The sequence below is a fragment of the Meleagris gallopavo genome, chromosome 1 (assembly GCF_905368555.1).
Source record: "Meleagris gallopavo chromosome 1, MGAL_WU_HG_1.1, whole genome shotgun sequence".
NCBI lineage: Eukaryota > Metazoa > Chordata > Aves > Galliformes > Phasianidae > Meleagris > Meleagris gallopavo.
Window position 1 is genome coordinate 122,788,875 of NC_139404.1, and position 12,137 is coordinate 122,801,011.

At 37.3% G+C, this 12,137-nt stretch overlaps 1 protein-coding gene across 4 annotated transcripts in view; it reads right to left on the reverse strand.

Annotated features, from left to right (window-relative positions):
• WWC3 (WWC family member 3) overlaps positions 1-12,137 on the reverse strand; it is a 97,556-nt gene that overhangs the window by 8,761 nt on the left and 76,658 nt on the right. For 2 of the 4 annotated variants that reach the window (XM_085212426.1, XM_085212419.1), the window contains exons 12-18: positions 11,274-11,394; positions 10,492-10,566; positions 9,521-9,607; positions 6,901-7,093; positions 2,594-2,761; positions 1,756-1,907; positions 871-1,030 (exon numbers count right to left, since the gene is read on the reverse strand). In XM_085212426.1, the coding sequence (XP_085068552.1) occupies positions 871-1,030; positions 1,756-1,907; positions 2,594-2,761; positions 6,901-7,093; positions 9,521-9,607; positions 10,492-10,566; positions 11,274-11,394 (956 nt within the window). The remainder of the gene's footprint in view (positions 1-870; positions 1,031-1,755; positions 1,908-2,593; positions 2,762-6,900; positions 7,094-9,520; positions 9,608-10,491; positions 10,567-11,273; positions 11,395-12,137) is intronic. The other 2 variants (XM_085212438.1, XM_085212434.1) reach the window with 2 other exon arrangements.

The following is a 12,137-nucleotide window of genomic DNA, read 5'->3' on the forward strand; positions in this document are numbered from 1 at the left end:
TGCATTCACTGTTAACAATTGGGCATTAACTGAGCTACCACCTGATCTCCCAGCCTTGACAGAAAGAGAAAACTAAGCCACATTTCAAAAAGTAAGGTGACTCTGACGCAAGTATCAACCTAAAAACTTCCTTCAAACCAAGGAAAAAAAACAAAAATTCAATAAAAGGGAACTAAAAGATTGTTGAAACAATGGCACAAGAACACTAAGATATCTGAAAATACAGGAAAGTTTTAGAATTTTAAGCATCTTTCTTCCTTTTGAGAACTGTAAGTTCTCAGAGCACTGGAATTTGATCATGATCTTTTATGTTACAATTTCAAGACAATAAATCATAGAATCCTACAATCCCAAGGTTGGAAAGGACCAAGATCATCTAGTCCAACCGTCCTCCCATTACCACTGCTACCACAAGCACTAAACCATATCTCATAGCTCCTCATCCAGATGCCTCTTGAACACTACCAGGAACAGCGACTCCACCACCTCCCTTGGGCAGGCCATTCCAGGGCCTGACCGCTCTCTGAGAGAAGTTTTTCCTTGTATCTAATCTAAACCTCCTCTGGCGCAACACATTGATGCAAGTGCATATTTAAAACTCGATAGAGGTAGCATTAAAAATACTCCTGCCTTTTAATGTAAAAGCTGTTCTATTCAGAAGTAACTAGCAAGAGAACAAAACAAAAACAAACAAAAAACCCACAAGCCCTGAAGAGGACACTTTTAAGAACTCAACAGGCACACCACTGTCATCAAGGCAGTGCTCATGCAGGATTGCTAGTATCATTTCTTTTCTCTCCAGATCAATTTGGACTTAAACTCAACAAGCAGCAGTGTACAGTTCCCATACTCAGTGCCTTCTCTCATTACCTTTACTGGTGGAGGCTGGAGTTTTCCAGAACTGTACTGCCCAGCTTGAGTTGCAAACATGTGTCCAGCTAATGAATCCCCGCAAAATGGCTCCGGATAAGGAGGGCTAGTCTGGGTGCAATTACTGCATCCACTGTCAACAGATTCTGCTTGCCAACTCCTGAAGTCAGAACATGACAAGGATTTTGTAGGCATTAAAAAACAAAACAAAACAAAAAACAACCCACCCATCCGGTTATGGATAATAGTTGTACATTTCATTATCCTGCTCAGTTTATCAATTAAGAATATTTCTGCAGTAGAAATACAGAATTTAATACTTGTGTTTATGTAGATGCACAGATAAACAAATTTCATGACAAAAAAAATCAGCTTCCATAATTTTTTCCAAGTTTACATTCCAGTCTTTGTAACAGTCGAAGAAAACAGTAACAAAAAGAAAAGCACAACTCAAAAAAGGAGTAATATTACTAATGAATTAGAGCAGTATGGCATATCTGCTCTGCAAGCATTGCAATGCATTTTTTTTCATTTTTTTCATTTTCCCATGTCACTATATATATATATATATATATTATTATTTTTTTTAAAGTACAGTGCCATTGCCAAGTCATTGCAGTTGCCTCCCTAACAATGTTTCTGCTCGATTCAAAAGAGGTGTTTTCCCTCTTCCCAAATTTCAAGTCCTATAAAGACAGCTAGCTATTCAAATGAGGCTTTTTTCCTGCTTGTGCATTGTCACATGATAGAAGAATTTTACACCCCTAGTACTAACAGGGAGCAGATCTCAGAACAAGGATCTGCTGCTTCTCCTGCTGTATTTCAGATCACCATTGTAGTGTAAATATTATTGAGCTATTAGATTAGGTATTTTACTATTTGTACCTTTCTGATATGGCTTCTGCCTGATCTTCCTTTCTCTCCATCTCCAGGATTTCCTCCTCAGTGTACTCCAGTTTCACTCTCTCTTCTGCCAGCTCTCTCTCAACTGCTTCCAGTTGGGCAGTCGTCCTAGCTAACAGGGCTGTCACTGCATCCTGGAAGGTAAACTAGACTTCAGACAAACCTGTTTGTACAAGCTCCTGTACTTAATGCATATTATCCAGAGAAAACAATAGAAAAATACAATCATTGTATATTCCTACTAAAAAAACAAACAAACAAAAAAAACCTGTCCTGAATGAAAATGATCAAGAAATAATGGAATTTCTCATGCAAAAAGTAAACACTTCATCGTTGCACTGAGCAGCAGGTCACAAGCTAAAAAGTTGAGTCAAAGCAATTTATAGACTAAGAGACCATCCAGTGAGTTAGAACCAAGTCCATCTCTGGAGGTCACCTAATCTGACATCCTGCTCCAAGGAAGAAGAGCTTTAGAGTCACACCAGGTTGCTCAGTGCCAAATTGCTGAAAAATCTCCATGGATAGAAACTGCACTACCTTTCTTGGCAGACTCTTCCAGGGTAGTGGCAGATTTTTTTAATGAGTTTTAGTGAGTTGCACTGGAGGTGTGCATACAAAAATACTCACAGTATATTTCAAGATCATGTACAGACATGACCCAGCTTTTAATTATTCTTCTAAAATCCAGGTCTCACCACAAGAACTAATTAACGTATCAGTTTCCCTGCACCTTGCAAACAAACTGTATCAGAGATAAGATCACAAGCAACCACTCATCAGGTCAAATAAAGTTAAACAAATAATTTTTTCAGAGCCATACTGTTTTAACTGCGGTTACATTTCCAGAAGACCGGGGAATACTTTCTTCACACTGGTGTTTGTTCTTTGGTCTCTGGGGATCCGAACCAGTGAAGATTTGAACAGAGTACCAGTGAAGCTGCATCTCACCAGAACTCTCCAAATCACTCAGGTTTATCTGAGCAATGCCCTGTAAGCAATAAAAAGCATTCATCACAATAAGATAAACATACACAGCAGGATAGATGCCTTCTCATTTAACGAGTACTCCATTTATGATGTCAAAAAAAAAAGCTTTATCAAAAACTGATAGTCTTTTAATAAGAGAGTTTTGTTGTTTTACTATGATGTCTAAGATGCTGAATTTCTTGCCTCCTCTTACTATCAAGAAGTGTGGATATTTTTTAAAATTGAAAAATAAAATTACTACAGTTGATGTAGATATGACTGTAACAGTCCTTAACAGTTCAAAAGCTCAGCTTTGCACATCTGATTTCTGTAGTTGCTTTAATCAGTATTAATAAAACAACGTTACTTTAAGTTGATCCATTTTCTTTTAACAGAATTATATTCTGAGAGAACTTTCTGGTCATCAAAAGCATCCTCTGAAAGAGAAAAAGCTGTCATCTTTTTTTTCTGACTGTTTACATCACAAGTTAGTCAGGTGGACCATAATCTCGTTTTTCCACTTTCAAAGTCATCCTTGTATCTCCCAAATTCAGATGAAAGAAGGTTTAATGAAAGCTTTCCACTAAAAGAATTCCCAACTTCAAAGTAAGCCTACTTAATCAAGTAGTGATCACATAAGAAATTTCTGAGCCACGTTCACCTTCCGCTCTGTTTGAGCAGGTGTATAAAGGACAACAGAAAAATGGAATCTGTGAGATTAACAAAAAAAATGGCATATTGGGGCACGGTTTATTATTAAGAATATAGTTTTATGTCATTTGTTATTGGGTGCTACAAACAGAAATACCGTTTTCTTACTATATAAAACAGAGATCTCCACTGACTAGCTAGCTGCTCTAACAGAGTATGAAAGAAACATCTACCACATACTTACACTTTGACACCAAAGTTAGAGAATGTTTAAGAGATGCTAGGTTTGTTTTGGGAGGTAGAAGGGAAAGCTGTTTTCCTCTGTCACAGATGTTGGGAAAGATGTACTTGGACTTTTAATGAGTTTGACACCGCCCTACATGCTATATTTATTCATCAGCTAAAAAGGCTCACCAAAGAAGCATTTAATTTAATACGGTGTTGAAAAACAGGACAGATATTCTAAAAAAAAAAAAAAAAAAAAAGAGAGAGAGAGAGAGAAAATGTAGGACGATAAATCGCAGTCACAAAGAATTCAAATAAACTGAGACAGAGAATAACTGGTTGGTCAGGGCCGTAGAAGATCAGAAACAGTATAGTAATGGTTGCAATAAAGGCAATCACATTTCTTTGAAGTTTTAGCACGAGCAATATATGCTAATCATGGAAAATAACAACTCCCTTCTCTCAACACTGGTAAGGACAGCAGGGAAGAAGCAAGCCAATTTAAGGAATTGGCTTTATAAGGCTACAGAAAACCAGGTGTGGAGAGCTGTAGAATCTTCCATCAAGACAGAGCATAAGGGAGATGAAGGAACTGGATGACATGGAAATTCAGTAGATTGACTTCTCTAAGTGAAGTTCAGAACTATTTGCCAGAACATTTCTTGAATTTTTTTCTTCCCTGTTACATATAAATATTTGTTTGACTCATGAAAAACTCCAGCCTGGGACAGACAACCCTGGATATGAACGTACAGACTAGGGGACAAGAGGTTGGAGAGCAGCCCCATAGAAAGGGATCTGGGAGTTCCAGTTGACAGTAAGTTGATCGTGAGTCAGTGGTGTGCCCTGGCAGCCCAAAGGGTCAATCACAGCCCGGGGTGCACCAGGCCCAGCACTGCCGGGTGAGGGCAAGGATGGCCCCACTCCGTACTGTACTGTGCGGCCTCACCTAAAAAAAAAACTGGTATCTCAGTTGAAAGAGATTTTGAAAGACAATTATAGAGATCATCACTTCATTTTCAAAGTGATGATTTCTCAAGAATATAGTTATTTTTCGACTTAAAAGCAAGAAGGGCAACACTCAAGACTACAAACACAGCTACCTGAAGAAATCATGACACTGCTTCTCCCCTTTTGAGTTGTATTGTTAGCTTATCCTGAAATATGTTACCACACAAAAATATTTCTGACAAAACAACACTGACGCTATGAAAGAGAGAAAAAAATCCTACCAGAATAATTTTTTGCTAGTTCAGTAACAGCAGTTAGAATGAAAGCATCCTAAATTTAGATGCTCTTGTGTCAGTATAAAATTGCTTTACACTGAAATGGCTACTTAGCTTAGAGGAACACTGTACAACAGTATAAAACAATTACTATCAATATATCCAGCCCATTCTTGTCATGCTTTCTCTTTAATTAGGTTGCAGTAGTAACAACAACAAAACATCCTGCTGTAGACAAGACCTTGGATCTGCTTGTGTCAACATTAAGACCAGTGTTTACCTAAGACTCCTATAGGTCAGGCATGTCCAACACACAGCCTGTGGGCCGCATGCCCCCCACTACAAATGGTGGTGGCTCTTCACCACGGAGTGGCCCTGGGCATGCACCCATCGCTCAGCAGCAACCAAACCATCACTGCGTCAACTAAAACCAGGGCACTGGGAGGGCAGTGCTGACTGAAATGATGGCAAATAATTTTATGCATTTTGATACAGTGGCTAAACAGAGATGTTGGTGGTATGGCAGCAGAGGCTGAACCTTCCTACTACATGTAATTGCTGCGTGACAGATGGCAGCAGAGGGGCAGACTGACAAAATGTTATCTGATGTGGAAGTGCAGATGAAGCAAAGATGTGTCACTGAATTCCTCCATGAGGAAGAAATGGCACCTGCTGACATTCATTGACACTCGCTGAGGGGTGGGTGGTGTGTTTCAGCAGTGGGTCACCTCTGCTGGTGCAGACTTTTACGAGCGCAGCATGGAAGCTCACATTCACTGCTGCTGAAAATGCATAGTTCATGATGATGACTGTGTTAAAAACAGTATTTTGTAGCTGAGAATTAGCTCTAGTGTGATCGTGCTCTTTGTATCTGTTGTAGTTTACATGGAAATAAATAAGAGGCACTACTTTTGAAGCCACTTACATATATGCAGCCCAAGACATCACTCAGCTAGGCTCAGGCAAGCCAGAAGGCTGGACACCCATGATCTAGATTTTCAAGGTAGACTAACAAATTCTTGACTAGATGTGCTCAAATAATCATCTCTTATCCACTGTTTAACCAGACACTGTGCTACCTATATCTCTTAACTATGTCTAGAGGCTTAAAAAAAAATTAATGCATCCCTCAGTGAAATTACAGACCACTGACTTCAAAATATTCAATGAAGATTCATTTGAGCGTATTTACATTTGAAAATAATTAAATTAAATTAACTTTTAACATATCTAACGTTAACACAGCTAACAGATGTAAGCTATTTAAACAATGTTATACTTCTTTGAATTCACCTGCATTAGATGCCTCCATCAGTTTAATGTTAAGTAAAACAACCACTTTGCCTGGATCACTGTTACCTTGCAGCAAAGATTGATGTAATGCCTATTACACAGTGACAATTGGTTTGTATTTGTTATATTTTTATTTAGGAAGCTGTTTTACTGATACTGATTAACTGTGCATGCATTACAGTGCCATGCAGAAAGGTAAGTCTTGAGCACACTTGAGCACTTGAAAACATTCAAGTAAAGTATCTGGGAAAAAGTTCACAGCATGTCCTTCTCGCACCAATATTTAGCAACTGCACATTTTTCAGCTTTCCCCAAAGCACACATTTATAGGAAATGTATTAAATTAAAAAATAAAATAAGACCAACACCTCCTAATCTACTAAATCCCAAAGCAATGAATATAGGTAATATATGAATTTTAAATATGATTCTGCATTGCAACAGATATATTGTTTTATTAATAGTATGGATAACAGTACTTTCAACACTGCTAAAATACTCCAATTCTAAGCCACTAGTACTGCTAGTGCTAACTACTAAATACTGCTAATTACTTCCAAATCTTTATGTAGTATAGAAGGTACATTCTTTGAGAGGTTGTCTTGTATTTTTTATAACACTACCATAACTATGCATGTGAACAAAGAGCCACAATTACTCCCAACCTAAAACTTCACACATTACTACAAAATATAAAAGTCTTCACACTTAGATCGTAACTTTAGATTCCCTTATCAGAAGACTTTTAAGAAAATAGACCACTTACCAATAATTCTTCTTGTTGCTGATGATCAACTGAGCAAATGTACAGCTGAAGTGATTTCAGTTTCAAAACACTTGAATGCACAGGGATGCGGAAAACTTCATTAAATATTAGCGGAGTTTGGAATTCCAAGGCTCTGGAGCAGTAAGTGGTTGGTGTGCCTGATTCAAGTGGTGGCAAATAAACTCTCACATGACTAGGAAGAGCAAAATAGACAAATAGCACAGTTCAGATAAAGAAAGCTATTTTCAGGTATTTTGCATTTCTGAAAATCAAGCTACACAAAAACACCTGTGTAACTTCTATATCAAGAACCTGCTTTGGGATCTGTGTTACAAGGATTTTACTTTGCATTCTTAACACAGAAAAAGAGCAAAGCTCATTTGGAAAATGTATCTTTCTCTAAAACCAACTTTATTCTAACTTGGTGATTAAGCAAGTGACAAGGTGACCTGAGGTGTCTAAGGCATCTACATGGGGCTAGCAAATATGACATAGGATCTATGGGAGGGCTACAGCCTTCCTGATAAGCAGCAGCTGGAGGCCAGGTGCTATGCCATGATGTTTCAAGTGGAAACGTATATCTTTGTTTAAGCAACTGAATTGCTCCTCTATTTCTTGTCTCCATCCATTATGCATACCTCTCCTCCTTCCCCAACCAAGAAATTCAGCACAAAATGGCAGCACAGAAATCCTATGTTACAACTATCTGCAGCCTTAAATAAACAAGTTTACATATCTGATATCATCTCATTGTAGGCTCCATAACAAAATCAAAACGTGCAACCATTTTAATCTGACATAAGGCAACACACCTACTTGAAAATTGTTTGTGTTCTCCCTGTTCTGACCACCTGTCAAGCCCTTGCAATACCACATTTCATGCCATACTTTCTCTTGTGCCAGTAAAAAGGTCCATGCAACTACACTGCGAACCAGATTAGAAACCTCACCTCGGTTTACAAGCTAACCCAGAGGGAAAAAAAGGCTAGCAGATGAAAAAAAAATCCAGCTCAGAGGTTCACTCCAATCGACTACATCACTGCATGAACTCTTATGTCAAAAGGGGGTGACACTGGCAGACATGTAAATGTTAGAGGACAACTGATAGAATTCACTGTGGTGGAACCATACAGCTGGAGAGTGGGGCACCAGTTAAGATAAACTGGCTCATGTCATAAAAAGGAAGTGATCCAATTCCTCTGCTCACCACTTGCAGCACGTAACCTTCCGTGTCTACCCTCAAGCAATCCGGTTTCAATGAATATACAGATGCATGGAGGAGCTCATTAAAGTGACTAAGAAGTTTCTGGTCTTGCCAAGATCAACTTTTCTTTTTCTTTTTTTTTTTCACTAGTCAAATCGATAGATTTATCCTGCAGACATGCAGTTTCTCGATTCTAGCCAAAGTGGATAAACTGACAAGGCTGGGGAACAGAGCTCTATTTTTAGTGCCACTTAAATGCCTGACTGCCTTGATGACAATCTCCAACAAACCCCCTGGGATCATTCATTTTCCTGGTGACTATATTTGATTTTCTTCAGATGACATTCATTTCTTTTTCTAATCACGAGGCAACATGGTTGAGTACTACTCACAATTCTCCCCTTCAGCATGCCCTATTGCTCATTCTAAAAACAAAGAAGTGCCACTAATGCACAGGCTACATGAAAAATTTCCACTAGAACTCTGCAGCAATTGCAAAGTCAAGTTTTCTGAACAAAGATCAACTCACTCAGTGAGACAGATGTCCATGACAGTACTCCCACTTAAGTGGGACCTATTTTACAATAGAACAATATCATCACAACTCCATTTTCCACAGTTTTAAAGCAACTTCACCCAGAAATAAAGACCAACAATTTTCATATTTCTTTAAAATCTATTAACACACATCACCAGATAGGTCTCTGTTTTATGGCAATATTCCTGCTATTTAAAAAATGCTTATTAAAATAAACTAACTAATGTTCTTTGTGGTATGGAATTTGAAGCAGTAGTACATGCAGCCAGAAGTTAAAAAAAAAAATTGTTTGTACTGATTCTCAGCTAACATTTGTGTTAAAGTTATTTTCAGAAGATATTTCATAGATATTCCAGGAATATTGTCATGGTTACAAAAACCTGCAGAAGCCTTATATTTTATATTTACTTAATTATTTATCTACCGTTTTTTTCCAATTAAAAAGCAAGATCTATTACTAATTATTATAGACGTTACGTTAGGATTTTAAGAAAATTACATTAAGCTTATCCTGAGATATATCACAAAGAGATTGTAGATAAGTTCAATAGGAAATAATATTTCTAGAATACTACAAATATTGTAGATTTTTTTTTTGTACAGAAGTCACGAGGCAATAGAATGACTTGTGTTCTGAACTACCTTTTTGTACATAATAAATACGTTAAAGCATATGTCACTGGAAACTATATTTGCTACCTCACGATTAGGGCAGAGGTTCCATAAAAAGAATGCTTTGTGTCCATTAAATTATCCCTTTCCCCATGTAAACTAAGATATGCCATAATGTCTTAATTTTGCATGAAAGCAAACAAATTGTAGCACTCAAGATCATAGCACAAAAGAAGCAACGGTCTTTTGATAAAATGTAAGCTTACATTTTGCAGTTTTCCTTAACAACTAGACTAGTAAAATTCTTCAGCTGTAGTACATGGACTAAGAGACATTCGCTTCCACTGTCATGCCTGAAAAATAAATTTCCTATGTTAGTCACCATCAATATGTTCCTTAAGAAATACAGATGAAAAAGACTAAGAGGACTTTAAGAACACAAAAATACCTTTTGCAGTTAAATGAATCGCTTACACAAATCAGCGTGAATCAAAAGCATTTAAGGATATCACATTCAGAATGACAAAAGCACTAACTACATTAATAAATTTATCAGAACAAAGAGAATTTAACATTATTCAGGTGAAAAAGAACACTACCTACAGTGAGTCTTGACAGTGAAGAGATTTTATAAAACGTTCCTTGTATTAAATGTTTCCACCACAATCACGTGTGTGAGTGATGTAACATTTATGTTAGACAACTCGGTCTGCATTATTTTCATGGATTAACAAAAATGAAAAAAAAAAATTCTTCTGCAACAGCATAAGTTTTGAGACAGAACTATCACACCTGCTTGAAATCTGAAAATTTCAAGCCCTGGGAACCAAGGGGTGGAGAGAATTCTGGAAGGCATCCCATCTTGCATTGCTATAATCTGCCCTTCCCCACACTACTTGCACAATTAACAATAGCTTGACCTATGTACAGTACTTCAGAGGCGCATTTAGGAGCCTTATTTGTATTTGTCTCTTCAGATATGATTTCTTAAGGTAATCATCTTTTATCTCAGACAAAAAAATCAGATCTTACATACTGAGACATATCCTTACATCAACCTTCACACTAATAGCCCAGACAGTGAAAATATTACTGAAAGAAGTAACTAAAGCCCCTTCATTAGCAGCATTGAAAGGACACCAAATGAACAGTGGTTGTCCCAGCAGAAAGTGACATGCTGACTATTGCATCCAACCACCTTGGCTTTCAGTTCAAAAACAGTATTAACACTACTTACAGAAATCCAACATGTATTTGTGGTTCTTCATTACTGGCAATATCACCATAAACAGGCTCTTCCATATCTTCATTCCTGCACAAGCAGAAAGTACTGTAAACTACATACTGATCTACGATGTTAAAGTACAATGAAATGAACATTTATTTTACGATTTGAGGATAAATGCAACTGTTCAGTAATAGAGGGAAAGATTAAGATATATTTAAGAGAAACAAAAGCAGTAATTCATATTTTAAAAGATTTTTAGAATAATTCTTAAGGCTAGTTTTGTATTTGTTCTGTTTTCCATTACTCTTCAGAATCATCAAAACCTTGTCTTCTTCCCAGTGACTGTTTACTGTGTTACAACAATTGTATAAAATGTGTTTACTCTCCCTTCAGTCACTTGATCAATCTGCACATTTAGCCTTGCAGTAATTCATATACTTTTTTTCCCTTCATCACAGGAAGATGTACACTTTTAATTAAGTCTCAGAACTTGAAGTACTAAACCATATCATTTTATTTTGTTATAGGTGGTTGAAATGAAATCACAACTTTAAAACTAACATCTTTTAGGTAAGAAGTATTGGATGTTAAAATGTGAGAGACAATCAAGTGAAAGGGACTTAGCAACTACGAAGATGACAGTAGAACTGTATGTAAAAACCTTCATCCACTTAACAGATGCAACTTAATCAGTAATTTTGAAAGCATGTTCAGAAATTTACTATAAATTCTTTCAGATCGTGTGGCAGAACAGGAATATTTCCAGCTTACTACACATTTTTACACCTGACCTTTTGCTTAAAGCTTCAAACACGCCACTGTCACTAGCCAGTGAATGATCTGAGAGACATGCTGAAACTCGCCTGGCTCTCCTCTCCGATCTTCGACCGCTGTCTCCTCGCAGAGTTACAGCTATCATGGAGAAAAAGAGGAGACAACGTCAGCTCAAGGCAATCTCTTTAAGGATTAAGCAAGAAGCAGTATATGAGTGGCAAACAGTACAACTAGCAGCTCATAACAGCAACTTTTATTTACAGTCTGAGAGGTGTTATCCAAAAGAAACAGTGATTTCCATCTCACTGACAGCAGTTCTTTTTCAAATTCTTGGTGAATGAATTTGAAAACTGACAGAGGGGAAAAGAAGTCAACCCTCCCTTCTACTCTAAATCACCAGCACCACCACAAATAGCAATTCAATCACTTTCATGAGCTAAGCTTATCAACAAAAATGGCATAACACAACAAATTTTGCAAATACAAGTAGAAATAGAATGTAAAAATCCTTTAAGGTATGTGCACGAGTGATAATGCTCAAGAATTGCATAGATAAGGTTTCAAGACTTCATTGAAAGCTTGCAACTTGAGCTTTTCTTCTTTCACATCCTAGAGAGAATCATTACATGGACTTATGGAACTGCATTATCTTTTGCCAACTTCTTCTCCTTTTTGCTTAGGATTAATGCTTGCCCTCAAAGCAGAAAAGCTATGGCAAAGAGATGCCACTTTAGAAGAGGAAAGTATCATACTCCTACCTGTGCTCATGAAATTAAACAGGTATCTTGGAAGTACTTTAGGTTTCAGCAGACATTATTGGACTGATAGTAGCACAGCACACATCACAGGGAGGCAAGCAGCAGCTGCTTGTTTCCAGCTTA